Source organism: Takifugu flavidus, chromosome 11, assembly GCF_003711565.1.
Source record: "Takifugu flavidus isolate HTHZ2018 chromosome 11, ASM371156v2, whole genome shotgun sequence".
Taxonomy (NCBI): domain Eukaryota; kingdom Metazoa; phylum Chordata; class Actinopteri; order Tetraodontiformes; family Tetraodontidae; genus Takifugu; species Takifugu flavidus.
Genome location: NC_079530.1, coordinates 1478099 through 1498995, shown reverse-complemented (window position 1 = coordinate 1498995; position 20897 = coordinate 1478099). Strand labels below are relative to the sequence as shown.

The 20897-nt window shown below is 43.1% G+C and overlaps 1 protein-coding gene across 5 annotated transcripts in view; it reads right to left on the bottom strand.

Annotated features, from left to right (window-relative positions):
* LOC130534036 (cilia- and flagella-associated protein 46) overlaps nucleotides 1–19399 on the bottom strand; it is a 36819-nt gene extending 17420 nt beyond the window's left edge. For 2 of the 5 annotated variants that reach the window (XM_057047897.1, XM_057047899.1), the window contains exons 1-25: nucleotides 18759–19399; nucleotides 18639–18695; nucleotides 18499–18547; nucleotides 17739–17870; nucleotides 16291–16358; nucleotides 15374–15538; nucleotides 14384–14507; nucleotides 13545–13639; nucleotides 12571–12702; nucleotides 12295–12394; nucleotides 11996–12094; nucleotides 11294–11484; nucleotides 10889–11114; nucleotides 10597–10714; nucleotides 9132–9252; nucleotides 8675–8802; nucleotides 8170–8279; nucleotides 6390–6502; nucleotides 5753–5965; nucleotides 5097–5295; nucleotides 3676–3819; nucleotides 2507–2617; nucleotides 1584–1765; nucleotides 1381–1512; nucleotides 161–326 (exon numbers count right to left, since the gene is read on the bottom strand). In XM_057047897.1, coding sequence (XP_056903877.1) covers nucleotides 161–326; nucleotides 1381–1512; nucleotides 1584–1765; nucleotides 2507–2617; nucleotides 3676–3819; nucleotides 5097–5295; nucleotides 5753–5965; nucleotides 6390–6502; nucleotides 8170–8279; nucleotides 8675–8802; nucleotides 9132–9252; nucleotides 10597–10714; nucleotides 10889–11114; nucleotides 11294–11484; nucleotides 11996–12094; nucleotides 12295–12394; nucleotides 12571–12702; nucleotides 13545–13639; nucleotides 14384–14507; nucleotides 15374–15538; nucleotides 16291–16358; nucleotides 17739–17870; nucleotides 18499–18547; nucleotides 18639–18695; nucleotides 18759–18766 — 3183 coding nt within the window. In that variant the 5' untranslated portion in view covers nucleotides 18767–19399. The remainder of the gene's footprint in view (nucleotides 1–160; nucleotides 327–1380; nucleotides 1513–1583; nucleotides 1766–2506; nucleotides 2618–3675; nucleotides 3820–5096; nucleotides 5296–5752; nucleotides 5966–6389; nucleotides 6503–8169; nucleotides 8280–8674; nucleotides 8803–9131; nucleotides 9253–10596; nucleotides 10715–10888; nucleotides 11115–11293; nucleotides 11485–11995; nucleotides 12095–12294; nucleotides 12395–12570; nucleotides 12703–13544; nucleotides 13640–14383; nucleotides 14508–15373; nucleotides 15539–16290; nucleotides 16359–17738; nucleotides 17871–18498; nucleotides 18548–18638; nucleotides 18696–18758) is intronic. The other 3 variants (XM_057047896.1, XM_057047900.1, XM_057047898.1) reach the window with 3 other exon arrangements.
* Nucleotides 19400–20897: the final 1498 nt, after the last annotated feature.

Genomic DNA, 20897 nt, shown 5'->3' with positions numbered 1-20897 from the left:
GTTCACTTTTACATGTTAAAAATGTTGATGTTTTGTGGATTCTGAGCTCTTTGTGGAGCACCTGCATTCTTTTATCTAACTGCCTGGCTCATCTTTTTAAGAAGGCCACATTTTTCTGACTGAACTGGATGTTTAAGTCAGGCCGTGGAGGTAATTATACATTTAGCTGTTTGGTCCTGGTTTGAATGAGAGCGAGCAGGATCTTCCCCAGGGGCTCCAGGAGCTGACGCCGCTCATCTGGGATGTGTATGAAAGGTAGACACGTGTTCCAGAAGTGTGTGGCAGCAGTGACACACAGGTGTGGGTTCTCAGCTTGTTCTGCATAACTGTGAAAGAGAAGTTTTCACAATCAACAACTACGTTCATTCATTTATAATGTTGTAAATGCTGCTGCAGTGTAAATTTTTTCCTCAGCTTAAAGTAACTGATTGAATTATCTGTCTAATAGTCGTGCATAGAAAAATGTCGAAGGAGTGTCAGCTTTAATGACTTTTGGATACTTGAGGAAAGGTTTCAGTAGTCTGCACCTGTTTCTTCCAGGTACCTTCTGTTGGGGCTCAGGGCCTTTAGGTGGTGCCAGTGAGTCTGACGCCTTAATTATCTCTTTTAAAAACCCAAAGCAAAGCGTGTAAGACAACAAAGGCTGTGTCCGAAACCACCCCCTACATAGTGCCCTCAATAGTGAGGACACCATTTTGAAATAGTGTCCGGTAATAAGTAATTATTGTTGTATTATTATTGACATTAATATTTCATTTGTTTATATAAAGTTAATTATAGGGTAAAATATTGCATTTTCATAAAATGGCCGCTGAATGTATTTCTGATGGGTTAAAATAATTAAATGGACCTGGCCACTTTTCCCGGCGACCGGTTCGTAATTATTATGCGACACCATGACGTCACTTTACGTGTCCGAATACTAACTTTAAATTGAATGCGCTACGTAGTTGACTCAATCCCTGTCCCCCATGTAGTGAGTAGTGAACAGGTTCACTCCCATCGTGAGATCGACACACCTCCAACTCATCATCATAATCATCTACACCTGCCTCCACTCCTAAAACAGAAGGGTGTGTGATCGACCCTCCGTGATCGCCCATTCACATGTCTGTTCGTGCCGCCCAGCCTGCTCCAACAAAGAGTTTTCTAACTTCTTTGTGGGATTCTGCTGCCACATTTTCAGTAAAGTCTGGTCAAATCTACTCGGTCCTGCGTGTGTCTGCCACTCCCAACACTAAGGAGCGAAGGGACAAATATGGGGAATATGTAACAACATGACACCAATAGAAGAGGTTTATGATGAGATCATGCCAAATTAAGCCATCAATAGTATCCAAAAGTCATTAAAGAAACTACATTGTGGGCTACACTCATCACCTGACACTGGACAGGAACTCCTTCATGGCCTCTTTATAAGCTTGTACATCTCCACAGGGCGTGTGGATGGACAACAAACCCTTTAAGGACACCACAATGCTCAGCAGCTCGCTCACAGCGGTCAGGCCAAACCTGCAGTGGGAGCACAGGTCAGTCGTGCCCGACAGTAAATAAACGCAACAACAATGTTGAGCTCAACTTACAAAACAAAGGGTGCTCTGATGAGGCTCTTTGCTGCTGCTTCTTGCAGCATCAGAGCGTTCTCGATGCTCCGCAGCAGCAGGCTGTGCTCCTCAGCTTCATAGCAGAAGGCAGCCAGCTGGCACCACACCTGCAGCTCTACCAGGGCATCGGACCAGCTGCACTCAGACGTCATGTTCACCAGCTTCAGGTAGAGACAGGCACGAGGATGAGGAAGGACACGGAGCAGAAACGCACAATTAAGACGCGAGTTGGAGACGGGAAAGACAGGAGAGGTATGCAGGAACTCCAAGGTTAGCAGAAGTGGGCAGATGAGGAGGGAGGGGTGATGAGGAGAAGAGAAGAAGAAGTTTTAAACATTACCAAAGACAAACTCTGGCGAGACGGTTTATACAGATACCAATTCTGTAAAAATGGTGGAAAAGCCTCCAGATGAATGATAAATAGAAAAATGGACGTAGGCGTCTCCAAGAAATATTTATGTCATTACGACTGAGTAAATGAGTCGATACTAAGACTGTCAGGATTAAAGAATAATGGAAGGATGATGGGAATTTGATACATGGAAAAAAGAGCTCTTAATATCAGTATTATAGTGGATAAACCCAAACAAATTACTTGGATTTGAAAGCCTAAATTATTTAAATACTCATAATAGAAAAGTGGTCAAAATGTGGACATTAGTTCCATAAATTTTGCATTTGATTTCAATTTTAGCTACATTATGTCCACTCTGTTCACTGCTTATCAATATTCTTTCAGTGACCGACGGCATCCTAAACAGTGGAGCAAGTTTATTGAGATTAGATGTGTCTTTGATAGTGTTGATGTCACATGCAAATGGAAAAATGGCTCCTCAACCCTGATGGGATGTCTGTTTCTTCCCCTCGGTGACAGGTAGGAGTAATCAGAAAGGAATACATACACTGGAGAGGCTGGGGACCTTAAACTCCATCTGTCTTGGGGTCCTGTTGCAGCGGAGCATCTCCACGCCGACCAGCACGCGCGTCATCGCCGACACGTCTTCATTTTCACACTGTGTCAAGACAACAAGAGCTTTTAAGCCCAATGCTCAGCTCCCGATCTGCAAGTCCTCTAAGTTTAATTATAGAAATCATGTAATGTACATTTACTGCTGTATGGTGATTCAGTATACATTATACATATGCCTGCAGGGTGGCTGCTCTATTGTGTGTGCAGCACCGATGATCTTGCTGATGAGGTTAAAGCGTCCTCAGGAAAAGGAATAATTCATATAATAGACTTAACCTTAAACCACGCATATGCTAGCGCTACATGCTTAAAGTTACGTGGCATGAACATCACGGGGGAAAGGGAATGTACGTCAGAAAATAGAAAGCAAACAAATGGTTCTGGATTAGCACCTCAGCTTGGATTTAGAAGATGTCATTTGGGGACCTGACATGAATCAGCCCACTGATGAAGCAGTGCTCCAGCGCCCATCTTGTGTTCACTACTGGTGTGTAAAGGACTGACTGGTGTGTGAGCAAACCTTAACTAATTCTGATTCTAATTGGGTGTCTACCTTTAATACACCCGCTGGAGACTACTGGGATTTAGTGATGCTTTCTAACCCCGAGAATGTCACTGCGCTCGTTCAAGAATTGAAAAATTCTGTGTGATATGAGTATGATTGCTTTTAGAACAACCCATTTTTCTTTTGTTTGAGGTCATTTTGCAGCGGTTTCTGCAGGCTTTAGTCTCTCCAATGAGCCTTAGTAATGCTATTCATGGGCTCTCTGTGACCCTGGCGACTGAGAAACTTCATAACCATGAAGGTTAATCCCTAACAGAAGGACCATCTCACTCCCATCCAACTCCAGAAAGGGGGAATTGATTCCTCTGCCTGGGACTTTCCTGCCATCATTTTCATTGTGTTGCATTGGTTTAATGGTGCTTTTCCACGAGGGTACTCGTGAGCTGCTGTATAGTAGCTGCAGGTTGGGGGGGTTCCAAGCATGCTGAGTCCAGCCAGATATGAGGCCACATGACATCATCTGTGTTTGGGGCCCAGCCACATGGAGCTGGTACCCAGGAAGGCCAGACCTCACCGCAGCCTAAAAAGAAAGGTACCTTATGGACAGCATCCATCGTTGACCCAATCTGCTGACGCAAGAGCTGCTTGAGTTCCACCCATGTGGCCACTAACTGTTTCTGGACCGCCATGGGGACGGTGTTCCCTGCTGTGCTGGACACACGCAGAGCCTCTTCACACAGCTGGTAAGAAGGACAAAAGAGAACACGGACTTACAACAGTAAGCGGATCATGACATCAACAGTCAGGATGGAGTAAAATCTGGAGTTACATTAAAAATGCGATGGTGGATCAAGGCAACACCTCGTGCTTTATAACACTGGCACACCAAAGACTTTCTGTAGCTGCAGGCCTTCTGTCAGCCATCAGTTTGGCGAGTTCACATAATTACAACATTAAAAAAAAGTATGGTTCATGTCACACACAGTATTAACCCTGCTATACTACAGTCTATTTATACAATTGCAAAGAAACGATGTGACATCCTAATAGTTGCCTCAATCATGAAACTGAATAATTCACTGATAAAGTGCCTTTGATCTGGCTCCCGTGCTGAGAAAAATGGTGAAGAACATTGTGACAAAGTGATGTTATCAGGAAATATGGTTAATTGGTACTCAGAAGTGGAACATGGGAAGAAGACGTAAGTGGATGTTTTTAATGTGACACGAGAAAGTGCATGCGTGCACAGAATACGCATGGCTGTTCCGTCTTCATGGAGCCTGGAATGTGTTGTAAAATCATTTAAAACTTGAGCAGCGGGTCTCAGCTGATGTTTTTAAATCCAAGTTGACCATCTCAGAGGTTGATTTAACAGTTTGTGCAGTCTAGTGCACTTCCATTTAACATAATTATTAACTGACTTGTGTGTAAATTGTATTTATTGCATAGAGGTTTTATGTGTCCTGTTGTTTCCTGGCCAGGAAACGAGATTTATAATCTCATTGGGACTTTTCCTGGCTAAAGAAACTAAATAAACTACCACCTTTTGCCCAGCAACCAAAACCACCCACCATCCAAGAAATCTCCCCAGACAAATACATTAATGTTGAATTTTCCTGAATGCAATTTGGCTCAAATAATATAAGTGGTTCCATTACTGTAAATGTTTTGGTGATATAATTCTGAAATATTTTATAGCATAAGGTTTTTAGTACACTTTAGAGTACAGATGAGTGGATCCCTGTTCATTAAAATAATCCCAGAATTTGCAATTAATTCTCCTAAATCTCAAGAATCTGTGTGAATCTGTTTTATCAAACCTCTTGTATAAGTCCAACCATTAGGGTTGCAGTGGTGCTCACCACCATCCAGCAGCCACTACACAAGGGACAACAGTCTTTGCCAGTTAATCACTGGACTCACACAACCGGCTCTCCACAAACAGTAAAAATGTATGCTCACAGCAGTAAAATTAATATATGGAGATATTTACAGAAATGCGCTGTGCCTGGCCTACCTGTAGTGCCTTGAGGACATCTCGCCCTGCAGCAGCGTCCAAAGACTCTCGGGGACTTTTGCTGATCTTTGGCTCCTTTCTGGCTCGTTTTTTGCCCTCGTCTGCTGGCAGGGCCGGCTCAGACTGATCCGGTCCAGTCAGACTCTGAATTATCCCTCGGGCCACAGCATCACACAGCAGCACAAACAGAACATGATGTCTGAGTGGGAGATGAACCAAGACGTTAGCATTTTCTTCACAGTTATCAGCTGCAAAATGAAAACAAAGACACATTTGGGCTGGAAGGACCCCAGTTTTTTGAGTAAATGTTTGTTCTTCCACGGTAGAATTTAATGACACCAAATCTGAAAATTCACATAATTACAGCTGTGCTCAAGGGCAGCTTGGCCCGTTTAGAGTTACGGTTTTTCCAGGGTCAGAAATAGAAGCAGAAGCAGCTCAGAGTACTTTTTCTTTTAGAGTAAACTATATTGGCTGCCGCTCAAAAGCCAACTCTGAGTGAAATGAGTTTCCGAGGACAATCGTTCAAGTGCAGTTATTCACTTGAGTGGATACGTCCACCCGTGGATGCTTTTTACTGAGCAAACTGAGCATCATATCAAGAGCAATAGCAGCCAAACCTGCAATAACGTGTCTCTTAAACACACATTCTTTACCCATTATTATCGGTCTTTTGGAGGAGCTCTACTACAGTCTGGAAAACAGGAAGCAGCCTTTGATACTCTCCAGCTGCCAAAAGTGGGCTGTTGTAGTTCCAAAGGTAGACGGCTGCATTTTCCACCACCCACAATTCCTCGATTTCTGTTCCGATTCTTGCTGCCCGCAGTAGGCTGGAGGTGGCGTAAGCGGACAACTCCTGAATCCAGTCGCTGGGTGAGAGCGGGACAGAGAGAGAGCCAGTGAGATAATGGCTGTCTGGTTTTCCAGCTAAATGTGACACCAATCTCAAAGCCTTTTAATTCCAAAGGCACATCATTTTATCCTTTTGCCTTGTTGTCAACACAAAAAATAAGATGACATCAGCGCCCGATGGCAAATGTCTTGTCAACCTTTCAAAAGAGCTAAGGTGGAAACAAAAAAGGCCCAAAACATTTTCAGACGCTCTTAAAATACATCATCTTCTACTTCAAATTCTCTTTGTAATCTAAATATCCACATGGATTGAAAAGGACGAAAGGACATGAAAAAGAGGAATAGTACAGCGTTTTGTGATGTTAAAAAATCTGAAAGGATATGAGGAAATTGATGCTTCTAAAAAGGGAAATATGGGGTTCCTCTGTATTGAGTTTTTACCTGTAAGCAACCCACAGTGGATCTTCAATAGACACGAGCTCATTTTCTACCACAGGGGGGACGGCGGCAGCATTAAGGTGGACCCCTTCTGAAAGCAGTTTTTTGACGGTGGCCTAAATTAAGAAAAGGAAAATATATGAAGTAATATCAAGGCTTCTGTTAAGGTTGGGTTTTTACAGGAGCTGAAAGCAGGTAAAAACGCAGTGATAAAAAGTCCAACAACTAGTCTTTATTTAGCAAATTCAACTGGCACTCCTTCTGGACCGCAGGGAAGCTCTCGTCCAGTCTTCTGGGGCGCACAGCGAGCTCCAACACAGGGGTCCAGTCCTGCGCGTTCTCTCGTCCAGGAGGGCGGCGTGGAGACCTCGAACGAGCAGGAGAAACCACCAAAACTCTCCGACGCTGGCAGGCAGGCGCTCCGTCCCTAAATAGGTGGCCTAATGTAGATTGCCAACAGGTGCGCCCGCCTGCAGCAGCAAATCAGCTCCTCCACGCCCCCTGCAGGAAAAACCAGACACACAACCCGGAACCCTGGACCCCAACAGTTTCATCTTTCTTTGTATTTATAAAAAAAAGACTAATTTTGTTCCACGGAGTTACATTATTGTTTCTTTTGATTTTACCTAACCCGGTTGTTCTTGTCACACCTCTCGTGTCATGTTGGCGCACAATGTGTTGCAGAATTGTGCTACTGGTTAATTTAACACTGATCATGAGCCCTGCCAGCAAGCTAGCCCATAATCAGACCATTTATTAAACTAAATGAAATGGAAATCACAATCATTACAGTGAAGGCACCTTGGAAATCACACTTCCATTTTACCCCAGTGAAAAAGGGTTTTGCAGGTGGTGAAAACAGACCATTTCCCTCTTTAACAGAGCGCTCACTGCTAGGTAGCAAGAGGCAGCATCTGCAGCCCACAGAGGTTGCACAGGTAGCGCAACACCTCCATCATAACACATCTATATTTGCAGTGGCCAGAGGGTTTGTTGTTGGGAAAAGACACCAGAAGACAGGCCAGTATGCCAGGAGAAGCAAAGAGGCCTGTAGCACTGCTCTCTGATCCACTGTGCAGGAGGAACAGGAGGAGGAGCAGGAGGAGGAGCGCTTAAGCCCTTCAAAGGGACCCCCAGCAGGGCACTCATGTACATGCTTCATGCCCTGTACTACGCAGCCTGACTGGCATTTGCCAGAGAACGCCAGATTTGCTTGTGGCGCCGTGTTCTCCTCGCAGACGGGAGCAGGTTCCCACTGAGCACATGTGACAGATGTGACAGAGTCTGAAGATGCTGCGGGGAATGCTCTGCTGCCTCCAGCATTATCCAGCATTACTGGATTAGGGACCCTTTCGTCATCTCATCAGGAGAATGGAGGTGCTAAATGAGCGCATACGGGCACGTGGAAGCCACCACGGAGCCCCATTGTGTTGATTAAATCTGTAAACATGCTGTGTGATTCCATGGAAGGTGTCAAACCTGTTTTTTTTCAGAGAAGGTGACACTGAGTGCCTCCTCCAACACCAACAACCATTGGAAAGCATAAGTAGCTTAAACTGAAATCATCTGAAATTGCTCATCAGCTGTATGAACATTAATCATGTTAAGTATTTCATGCTCAGTTCTCTGCTGAAGCATAGAAAAAGGAGCAGACAGGCATTATTTCCAAAATAAGTTTCCCTCTTCAAAGTCTTTATGAAAGGCTAAAAGCTCCCTTAAGTTTAGAAATTGTAAAACAACTAAAAACGTGTGTATGTGTACTCGGACGCACGCGTTTACACACCTCAGCATTGATGAAGTGGACTTCAGCTAAAAGTCGCGGAACATCGTTCTGATATATTTGACTGCTGCTGCTGCCACTGCGGGGCGTCGCATTTGCTGATGTTGCATAATCTGGATGTGAAAACACAAAACAAAACTATGACTTGGAGTCAAACAGTCATGTGGTTGATAGCTGCACTTGCAACCAAATATAATATTTAGACGTCCTGTACGCCAGAGCTGTTAGTCCATATTTTAATTTATACATGAGCAGAAAAATCATTTCACAATGACAACAGTGCTGTGATTTAATAGAACGTCTCTTAAATGTTAGTTGCACATTTGTCCATTAATACTTTTTCATTTCCCCCAACCTAATCACAGTTATAGCATATTTATATTTTCTTGGGTCTCTTTTAAGGCCACATTTATATTCAGCTAAGCAATCCAATGATTTCATCCCACCAACATATCAGTTTGTTCCAACCTTTATTTATTGCTGATCGCTCATCTGTTTATGGACTTACTGTCAGTCTTTGTAACCGGCGTCCATCTCCCATCGTCGTACAGCAAACAGAAACGACAAGCAGCTCTGCACACGTCCCAAACTTCATGCTTTGCAGCTGTCTTCACAAGTGTTGCCCACAGCTTGACCCTGAAACAGCCACCAAAAGAACAATGAACAATGAAGTCCAACAACACTGCAGCACACACACACACACACACACACACACACACACACACACACTCGCTTAGGTTGTTTTCAGGGCCAGTGGAGTCACTCACATAGAAAACAGAAAATAGTGCATATTTAGCAGTTCTAAATGTTAGTATCTACGGCACATAATCAGCTCTAGAGAGCCAGTAATCCAAGTGGAATTCTGAGGTAATTAGTTCAGAAAAAGATGGAAAGAGAAGCCGGGCTCTGTGTCTGTGCTGGACATGCAAATTGATAAGGGAACATCACGCCCACACACTCTATACCTCTCTGTGCTGTCAGCATCTTCTCCTCGTCTGTCCAAGTGTCCATCCACCTTACATACAGATGCAGAGTGATGTGCAGCCTTTTCACCGAGCTGAGCTGCAGGTCCAGACTCGGGACAGCCTACAGGAAGTAAACAAGACTGATTGACATATTGAAATGTATTCCTTCTCCTGGCAAATAGTTTGCATTTTCTCTGAATAATAAATTAGCATATTTTACAGCGACGGCTGGAAATGACTGGTGCTGCTGCTTCCGAAGCCTTGATGACTGCGTATAATTTAAAGAACATGAAGATTTATACATTAGTTACGCAACAATCCTTTTTGTGCTACTTCTGTGTGGGCAAACCATCGGAAGCCGGGTTTAACCAGGGTCATAAAGAGGGAAAATGACCCATTTCTAACAATAAAAGGTCTTTAAGAGGGAAATCAATGTTGTAAAGTGAACCCAAATATAAATCTTTTTATAATCCATCATCACAGAGAAGGTAATAAATACAAATCAAACAACCTAAAATAGAGAAATAGGCTGTCCGTTGATGCAATATCTGATGAGCATGAAGAAGAGATGTGTGTCTATTTATACAGGCGGGCTTTTCTCCAAAACAAACTAATGAGCAGCAGAGCAACAACTAAAGTTACTTTTTGATAAATCGGTCCTGTGTTCTACTAAAATCTTTATGTTCCGGCAGAACCTTTCTTTAACGCTAAAAATGTGCTGTTAAGCGTTAAGATCGCGGACACTCTTGAAGTTTAAAGACAAACAGAAAAGTGCCGTCACTCCTAACCCAATTTGATTAGCTGTCAGGAGGTCTTCTCTGGGTCATTAGTGGTTCTGATTGTTCATTTGGTGCTGGGTACCAAGGAGGCTGAAGTGACACTGTACTTGAGTTCAATCCCTGCTTCTCCATGTTTCACCGCACATGGTCGATGACTCTTTGCAGTGAGCCACAGAGGCGACGCGCAGCCTGGACGGGAGCCGACACACTGCAGGAAAACTATGATGCCATTTGCATTCAGGTGCAGGTACGGCCGAGTGTGATCCGCTCCGGAGCGGCCCACGCCCTTGATCATGAAGTAACAACCAGCTTTCCTCATTTCTATGTGGGATTTGGCCGCCCGTACTTTTTAAACTGTCGGGCCAGTCGTAGCTTTAAAGAGTCACAGTCAAAGAACAGAAACAAAATATGTTGGATGTGAAAAATCACACCAGGATTGACCACATCTGCTGTAGTGAGCATGGAGCCATCAATCATTCTCCACTCCTCTAATCAAGGATAGAATGTGATTAATAGCTCAACGCTTGGGCCATTTTGTCATTACTCACAAAGGTTATGTGCATAAAAGAGACGCAATATCTGACTTCCACAGAGAAGAAAATACAGATCAGAAATTTAAGCATATTTGGCTAAAAAACAGTTAAAGTGCTACTGTTTAATAGCAAGTGACCATGAGAAATCATTACTTTCAGGGATGTTGTCTGCATCCAGCACCATCTGGAATTCATCGGGAGCCAACAGAAGACCCACAGAAACCAGAGTTGGACGGATGTCCGTCTCGTCTTTGGGGTGCAAGTCTCTAACCTGCCAAAGACCGATTGGATAGAAGGTCACTCTTAGGCAGCTGGACACCCCGAGACTGACTCAAGGATGCTGAATCCATGCAGAGTCTAGGTGAAGAGCTTCCTTTTTTGTATTTTTTTTAATTAATTTAAATGATTTTGTGTCAAAGATTTGCTGTGAGACCGAGAGTGAGACCTTCTGCAGGAGCTGAGCAGCTTTGTCCTCGCGTCGGGAGGGCGTTTGGTCGAGGGCGGTTCTGAGCTGCAGGAGATGCACGGCTGACGACAGATGCTCTTGTTGTGTTCCATCATCCAGCAGCAGGGCTTTCTGTAGGTGAGTCAGGGAAGCTTCAAGGCTCCCCTTCTCCTCTTCGATTGCTGCCAGCTCTGAGTGGAGCTGACAGCGCATCTCCACAAACACACTGTGTTAAAATAGCACCAAGACTTGCAGCATTAATACACACATATTACAAAGGGATGGAAATCTGGGTCAAAATCCTAAAGTCAAGTCAGGCAGACAAAACAAATATGGACTTTTGAAGTAAAATATCCCTGTCTTCAAGATTATACACACAAACGGGATGGGATGCTTCTTTTACACCTTTGAATCTCTTCCAGCACGATAGCTACATTCAGCAGAGGGGTCCTGATGTATTTCCTGAATTTAGGCTGCAACAGGGGCAAACAGATCGTCCACTGGGTTGCACACACAGCTTGCATGGCCTGAGGGTCACCCTCCCTCGTTGCTGTCTGCAGGCACTGGTCTAGTTTGGTTATTTCCTTTAGCCGTGCCTGCAGGACAAAAAGAAAACAACAACATATAGAAACTCGACATTTCTGGTTACATAAACCGATCTCCAAAATAGTTTTACTAAAACACAACAGCAAACTGAGAAACGTTAGAACATATTTGTTGTTTTGAATGCGTTACCTGCAACATCATTGTGGAAGATGAATCTGTGGAATTGAGTGTGGTCACTCTATAATACGAGTACAAGCCTGAGAGAATCCGAGCTTATGTGCAGCTGGTTTTTGTAGCAAACCGTTCTGACCCTGAATTTACCTCTTTGTGTTTCCTGCCACCCACTAGAAATGTATCTTGGCCCCAAACTTCACCTTGAAAACCATCCTATTCTGTGTCCAAATACAGGAACTGCAGAATGCTGTTGCAGACGCCCAACACATGAAACACCTTTCACATCTCTTCTTCATGCTCATCACTAGTCCTGGACTGACTGATTCACATGAAGACACAAAAAAGCCCCAAGCACACTGTTGTTAACTCGAGGCGATAAGCGAGCACCTCTATACTGGCTCTGCAATAGACGTTCATCATGGCGTCTCTCTTCAGGAGGTTGATTTCAGAGTTGACACACTCCATTATAATTTGTTGTCCAACGCTCTAAAAAGAAATCCACATGAGAACAAGTGAGCAACCTGACATTTAAGAAACAAACAGATGACAGAAGTTAACTACAAGCTAAATGTAGCTGTGCGCTTTAGCACCGACTGGTTACTGATGTTCATCTCTTCTAGGTCTTTGACAAATCTGTGCTGTTACATGATACACTGAAGGATTTGAAGAGAACTTTAAGAACTCACAGCTTCTCCCACTGACTTCAGCTCTTTCAAACAGCTGGCAGCTACTTTCTGATGCTTCACGTGCAGCGCCAGCAGAGCCAACTCCAAGAGGAAGGCAGCTCTGCAAATCCCAGATAAAACATAATTTATACAGCTCCCAACAGTCGCTACATTAATCTGAGTCATGTGCTGCCCTGGGCATCTAAATATGCTTTTACAGTGGTGGGATGTTGAAGAGAACACGGAGTAACAAATGTTATCGTAGGAGATTTGTTTGGGACATTTTAGGTCGCAGACCTGTCGGTTGGTTCAAAGGGTGCTGGGATGGAGCTCAAATGCGTGCTGGAGTCTTTAGCATGTCCCACTAGCAGCTGCAAGATCTCTTCAAGCTCCTGCTTTAAGTCACTTTCAGGCGTTTCCTCCAACCTGCTGCAACAAGATGAAAAGCAGTCTGTGTACAGTATCCGTGATCCTTATTTGTATTCAACGCACTTATACAGACTGTACATAAACCCTGGGCTAAATCATCTATATACGCTGGTGATGATGGTCAAGGCGCACTGACGTGCTGTCAACTTTTATAGCTGAGTAACCGTGAGGAGCTCTGACATGTGGAGTACATGCCTGGAGAAAAGGGTGGGTGAGGAGTGCGACTGCAGCGGCCACAGTGCTGCTCTCGTCACGCAGAGGTACAGTCACAGTGCAGCCCCCATCACCACGCATCACTTTTTAGCAAACCTTTTATGCGTCAGACAACATAATGTCCACTACAAATAAAGTATATTGAGTGAGGGGTGTGAACAGGAGTAAAAGAGCACCACCTAAATACAAGGTTCCATCATTACTTATTCATTCAGAGTGTATAGAAAAATGGGTTGTGTTTCTCCAGGTGCATCTCAACCAATCTTCTATATCAATATTATGTTGTTAAGCTACAAGACTGAAATTAAGGTTTCACGTCAATAGAAAGATGGGAGAGTAATCCAGGCATTACTGAAGCCTCTGAATGACACACAGCTCCATAAAACACTAAAACGCATTGAAGAAAACACATATTAAAGGTAAAATGAAGAATGATCAAACAAAGGTGTTTGGGCGTAACCTCAATTATGACAAACGTGACAGAAATATCTGTTAAGTTTAAATTATCAAAGCAAACTGTCAGCCAGAGAAATATATTCTCTGAAGCACGATGTCAAGACAGAACTCAACGACAGGCAATAATAGTAAATTCATGGAAAGTCTAACCGAATCGAACCAAAGCTGCTTACTTTTTAACTTGCTGTATTTTGTAGATTGCAGATAATTCCGCACTCTGGCTGCTTAGTTCAGTGAGGGTGTCAGTTTCTGCCAGCTTGTGATGCACCTGTAATAAGACGAGAAGAGTCAATAAAAGGCTCTCAGAGAGAAAACCCCCATATGACAAAGGACGATTAATATTTTAATCTTCTTTTAGTGTTTGACATTGACTTTTTGTTTCATATTACTGCGTTGAAATGCTATATAACGGTGTTTTATTGCTTGTATTATCACAATAGTCATAAATAGCAGTAGTGCAGGCAGTAGAATTCCTCGGGCGGCGGCCGGTTTCAGGCTGGTCCACAGAAAAGTTAAAGCTCTCAGGCAGAGAGGGCAGATCCCACTGAAGTCCATGAATCCTGAAGAAGCTGAACCCCCAAACCGGAGCACCAGATACATCTTTTGAGACGGGCAGAAAAGCCCACAGGCGAGTCCAACGGTAAATCCAAGTTCCAAAACCTCCACAGCAAACGAAAGCACCAGTCGCCAATCCCGGCCTGGAGCACACCCTGGAAAGAAGCAGTGCCAAAAACAGGTGGCTGGAGGCCACGTGGCTAAATGCTAACCAGCACAGGAGGTGAGCAGCGGCTGCTAGCCAGCAACGGTTGTGAGCTAACAGTCTGAATGGCCCTGTCACAGGGGTGAAAATATAGCTTTGAGTTATAATAACGCATGTTTCATTAGAGAAGATGCTATAAAAACAACTGCACCTGAAAGTTAAAAAAATCCTGTCATGTCCAGGACAACGGTGCTGTTGTGGTTGCTTACATTATCCCCGATGTGTTCATAATAGCAGAGTCAGGACATTTACCAGTAGCATAAAGAGTCTTGAGAAACGGCGTGGAATGTGTGCTTTGATAAACGTCTCTGTAACTTTGGCGAAACTTGCAGCCTCGGTTTTGTCCCCAGAATCCACAAGACACGTGATCAGGTGCCTGAAAACAAAGAAAGAGCAAATGAGACAACACATTTTCTTGTGGTCACATGGTCACAAAATAGAGGTTTTAAAACAGCAGGTTACAAAGAACTACAGCAGTTGTTTTAATACATGTAAGTTTTGAGAAGCTGCTACTTACAAGTGTCTCCTTTAACTTATTTTGCTCTTCTGAGCCACACTTTGACTGAAACATTAGTTTTTATCAAATTTGGATAGTTTTAAGTGTCGGGTTAGCAGAAGGTCTCACCAATGGCCAGCACATACTCCACTCTGCTGCCCAACTCCTCACTCACAGCCACTGACAGAATAGCATCGCCGCTAACCTCCAAAACCTCCACTGGCTGCCAGTTAAACGACACATTCTTTCCCAAATCCGTCTGCACCATCAGGCTCGCTGCTGCCTCACACACTCGCTTCCTCCCCGCACACCCTCCTGTTACCTGCACACGCCTGGCACTGCCTCTCCTCCTTCCACACAGAACCCAGCATCGGACATACTTCATGCATGATATTAGTGCTTTTAGAACCTCGTAAAGGCCCTACTATGACTTAAATGCTAAACCTGACCGCGCAGCTAATAACACATAACATCATGTACTCGCCCCCCTGAGGAATCGGTTTACTCAACCATACTAATACCGTGTCGCATTCATGAACCAAATGTGCATAACATTTGCAATATTGTCAAATATGGAATGCTAGCCGAAGGTCTCGGGGAAGAAGTCATTAAAAAGCCGGTAGCAGAAACTACAATATATTCCCAGCAAGCTCTGGAGGGAAAAATATGTTGGCGGAGGAGAAATGCTGACAGGACAGAATTACAGCATTTTTAAAAAAAAATGAAAGACAAGTCGGTGCACTTGCATCATGAGTTCAGCCCTCCAGCTATGGTCCCGGTCGTCCACCTCCTCCAGGCTTTGGATCACCTCCCTGAGGGAAGGAACCAGATGCTGACACCTGCCCGGCTGCAGGAAGGGCCGCACGGCGTGGAAGTAACGCACGGAGGAGTTGAAGACTTTGTAGTGGAAGCTGTCAGAAATGAAGCGCATGCAAACCAGGAAGGCTGAATTATTTACTCATGCATTCTCAAGTCAGTTTATTTGTTCGCGCCACTCAATTCGTGGCGTCATCGGCTCGCAGGATTCATGCGAATTGCAAATGCGCCCGGATTAACCATCAACCGACGAGTCTCACGAGTGCGCCCCGGACGGTGCGATTTAAATAATAATTTATGGATTCAAAGCACTGTTTTGAAGGAAATTGTGTGAACAGACTGTTTGAGTGGTGCTAATTTATTCACCAGAGATTGCTCCGTGCAATCGTCTGGGCTGGTTGCGTAAGATGTGCAGTCCCACTGGTGTTAATGGGAATGCACATTCAGCCCGTTTATTGACAGGTTATGAGTTCATTAGCAAAGAGGAGCCGCGTTTCTTTTCTTCCAAAGGCGTCTCTTCCCTACAAATACATCTTTGAAAGCAAGGAAGGAAACTCGGACCATTTCTCTTTTTCTACGTTCATCACAGCCCACATTTATCAGAACCCACAGAGAGCATCATCTATTACGAGGTGAGGGCACAGATACGTGGGGGATCAGGTTAGGCTTGGCAATTATAAACACAATTTGAGACACTCTTCACATTTTGAAAAAATCTTCAAATTAGCCAGAGATGTTTGAAAACTTTGTAAGAATCTGCAGGGACGACGAACGTTCTCCCAAATCATCGAAAACTATGTTCCACTTCTGACTTCTGAACACTAAGTACAAGATCCTTCCTACCCACCGCGGGTGCTCGGCTTTTGACGTTTCAATGTCTTTCAGAAAACGCCGGATGGTTTCTTCAAAGTCCTTCTGAAACAGAAAACAACAAAGAAAATGGTGAAATGTGAAGATTTCAAAGCCGTAGTTGGAATTCCAGCGTGTGTTCCGGTGGGAGGGAGACGGGGACGGGGCACTCTTTGAGTTTTTGTTCATTATTCCAATAAAAAAAGAGAAAAACTAATTTCACCATTGTTACATTTCAGTCCAAGCCAAAAAGAAGGTCCAATGCATTTAGGTTGGTTTGTCTCTCAGCTTCTGTGTCACATGACGTGAACATCAAAGTAAGAGTCAGAAGAAAGAGAAGGAAGAGGACATGAAAAAGTCAAAGGAGGCCAAGAATCATAAACACTGGCAGCAGGGCTTGAAAGGAAGTTTTTATAAAAAAAGGCTGAAAAGCCTGTAGCATTTACATGCAGACAAGACTTTATTCTAAAAGAGAGCAGACCTTAGTGGAAGTGTCGTCCTCAGTCGGTGCGCTACAACACATTTCAGTATATACGTCTGTGTTTGTGTTTAAGGGTCGTTTCAGCAGAGGACACCTCACTGTGTTTCCCAGATAAAACCTGAACCTCCTCAATCTGTCTCCTTCGGGCTGAGGACCAAAGATCCATAACGCCGAGGTGTGACGCGTGTGTAGTTTGTAATATGTCACCTTTTATCCACCTAAAAAGTGTTACTGTTGGCTTTGAGCAGGTCATGCTCTTACCTTAAGCTGCCTACTGGTAATCAGGGCTTGTAACTGGGAGAGAATATTTGTACCAAAAGAGAAAACAACAACCTAACAACCTGTTGCCACTTTAGAATACAGCACAAATTAAATGACTTAACATGACTTAATCCAGACGTCCCTGGAGAGAAACTATGTTTAGGAAGGATTATGGAGGCTGTGAATAACACCTTATGAGGCCCATGCTAAGCAAAGACTATTGATTCAATGTCATATGTCCGACTGCAGAAGCAGTAATTAAGTTATAGCTGGTGAACAGTTAATAGTGTAATAAGTAGAAAAATAAGGGGACTATGCTGCTACTAATGTATCGATATGCCGCTAACACGCTGAATGAGGTGGGTAATGGTGAATATGTGGACACTACACTAAAGTGTGACTCAAAGTTGATGTTTATCTCAAGATGATGTAATGGAATAAATGTAAATTATACATTATTTGACAGAGTTATGAACTGCACCAAAAACTACCCACAACAATGACGTTGCTGACGTTATAAAACCTCATAAAGCTGCAACAAAATTCCAGAGAAATTCTGAATCTGTGCCAGTTAAAGTCACGTGCACTCATTATAAACTTTTCTTTTCCAACATAGGCCATTGTGTGTGTGTGTGTGTGTGTGTGTGTTCTGCCCTCACTGACACACAAGCACTTCAAAAATGCAGGTAATTTACTGTCCTCACCATGTTCCCCGTGGCTAATGGCGTCCACAGTTGCCCCTGGCAGAGGTGAGCTTCAGACAATAATTGATCAGCTGGTAGAATCTCTTCAGAGAACATCTTCAGGCACACATTGCTGGTCTCTGAATGATCCGGCTGAACAACGAGGGAAAAACGGATGCACATTTATATTATTTACATCATATTTGCATTTAGTCTCTTTACATTTGCCCAATACTTGAAATGGATGAGAAAGGCTAAAATGTGTCCGTGTGGTGCACAAGTATTTGCACTTATCTGAAAATAAACACCCTTTTCTGAGTGCAACACGTATAGTTTCAATGTCAGGTAGTTGACAATAGTGAGAAAATGCTTTATTCTAATGGTCAGTTCAAACAACCACTCTTAAATATGCCAAGTGTTCCTCTGTGGGCCTCTGAAAGAACCCCAGGAAGTACCCACATCCCACCAGGAGTCACCCCCAGCCCACCTCTCTCCCATAGCTTGTGTGTGTTCATATTCTAGCCTTCATGCATGTTCACGGTCCCCCTCTTCTACTCACATGTTCAGAAACTCAAGACCAGTCATTAATGAATGCACATTAAACCAGTCAGTTTTTTCCGTCCTGCCTTCTAGCAGCAGATGGAACGCTAGTTTAGAAGTTAAATTGGCATCCGCACATCACAGTCGGACATACCATGATTGAGTAACCTGTTTTACACATGTTGCATTTCAGGCAGAGCCACATGGAATCAATCATCTCTACTTGTTGTCAATATCTTACCTGGTTTCTTGGATCGCTTCCCATTGTTGGTGATTCAGACTGATGGAGGCTGGTGGAAGTTAATTGATGCAATTGATATAGAGGACAGTTGTAATGAAATGTAACATTGTTGTAATGTTGTACGTTGCATTGAATCAAACCTCTCCAGCCCAAAAGCTTCTATGATGGAGGAATTGTTGTTTCCAGCGCTGTTGTCACTGAAACATAGACATTATACAACATGACCTTTCAGGTCCAGCCAGGTCATAACAGGGCCCTACCTGAGCATCAAAGGAGGAAGGTACCTGCTCAAGGGTACCTCGGCAGTGCCCTGAAGGACTCGTGGCAACCCAGGAACCCTCCCAGGAACCCTCAGACCACCGGCCCTGTGGTTACAATAGATATGTAATCCATTTATTTAACTACAAGCATCAGGCTTTATATAAAGGCTTCACACACACACACACACACAGACACACACGCAAACACACACACAGAGACACACACACAAGTATATATGATGCTCGAGGTTTCATGAACAGCCTGTAACTTCTGACAAAATACAATGTATTAATAATTAGGTATAATTAATGTGAATATATTACGATGCCGTAACACATCCCGGTCCATGTCAAAGACATTAAATCATTACTAATTTTCGACGCAACGCTAGATAATAATAGCGTTGAAGCGGAAGTTTAGGAAGAATGCTACCGCGTTAGCAGCAATATGTCAGTTTTTTCCGGACCAGAGGATTTTCAAAGTTCCAGCCACAAACTTGAGGTATTTAAAGAGACTTCCAGTCCCCTTTAAGCATTAAATATATATTTGTGGTAAACAAATAACACAGTTTTTGAGGTCAATCAACACTACTATCGGAGCGCTGCTGCGCTTGAGCGTTACTAGGCAACGGGGGACACCTGTCACGAACTACGGTACGCGAGTAGGACCAAAAGAGCTTTAAATGTCCTTTCATTGTTTTTATGGTTCAACACCTTAACTTAATGTGCCCAATTATACTTCTACAACCAATCAGAAATATGACAACAACATACCTCACTAATATAATCTACTGGTGAATCTACAGATCAGGACTCCATTAGGCTCAAAAATGTAATTGTATTGGAAAGAAAATAAATAAGAGTAGCAACAATAACCCTTTCACAGTGGAACTGATGGAAGAGTGTGTTATTGTGGCTGCTGTCCTGGTGATGGACTTTAAAAAATCGATGGAGATCCGAGTGACAGCATTAATATCACCTGAATTGATTCAGAAAGCATAACTCCGCCGTGACCTTCAAGTTTGTTTATTCAAGCGTGGTATTTCTATAATTACACAACCAAATATAACCTTAACCAATTTTTTCCCTTTGAAGTACTTTTAAATGTGATGTATTTATGGCAATGATTTTTCTTGCCGCTTGACCTACTTCTTAGTTTGCGTTAGAGCATCTAAGGCTTGTTTGTGTCCTTAAAAGCTCAACCTTTAGAGCAAAGAGGCATTGAAATCAATCATGTGTTTGCTGATAAATGCAGTATGTTTAACTCGATCTACCTCCTGCAACGTTCTTCCACATTTTCACGAATGTGATAGGAAAATTGATGTCTGCTGATATATCTACAGACAATTTAAATGATCTGATAGTTTGATTTTTGTGTTCATGCATCACATCTGCACAGAATCACTTAGGTAAATAACTTTAAGGGCTTGATTGATCTGGGATATTTTATACATTTACCCAACAGATGTTTACACTGTAATAGTGTCATTTTTTGTTTTTTCCCCCACAACTAGTATAGGTTGACAGTCAGGACAGATGGTCTTTATGATAATAAATAGGCTCATAAAATCTGTTCATTTAGTTGTCCATTATGTTGCTTGTATTCAGAATCCAGTGGACTTTTTATATCTGGTCATATTACAATGAACATTACAAATCTAGGTTTAAAAAAGATTTAAAACTAATAGATAACAACTACTTACCAGTAAATTCAAAATAAAGTATTTTCAAAAAGTCTACAATCTAAATTGTTTTAGATTTAGATTGCATTGATTTGGATAACATTAATTAGAATGCAGGTCATTTTAAGAAAATCAAACCAATCCAGGTTAATCCAATCAACATTTTCAGCTCTGAAAAACTGGAATATTTTAGCTCTACTTCTTCTTTATTCGTCCAATGGTCTGAATACTATTCTGCGGAACTGCAAGATGTCTTTGGGCAAGATACGACAGCTATGCTTGTCAAGGATAAAACCACACATCAGCAGCTTGTCAGCACTGCTGAAGCATGCAGAGGTGAAAAACAACAATAGACACTGTCCCATCTGCAGGGAAATTTCATTAACCGTGTGAATTTTCCCACTGAGCTGAAGAATTAAACAAATCTTCGAAGGTTGTGAGGAAACTGATACCGTTA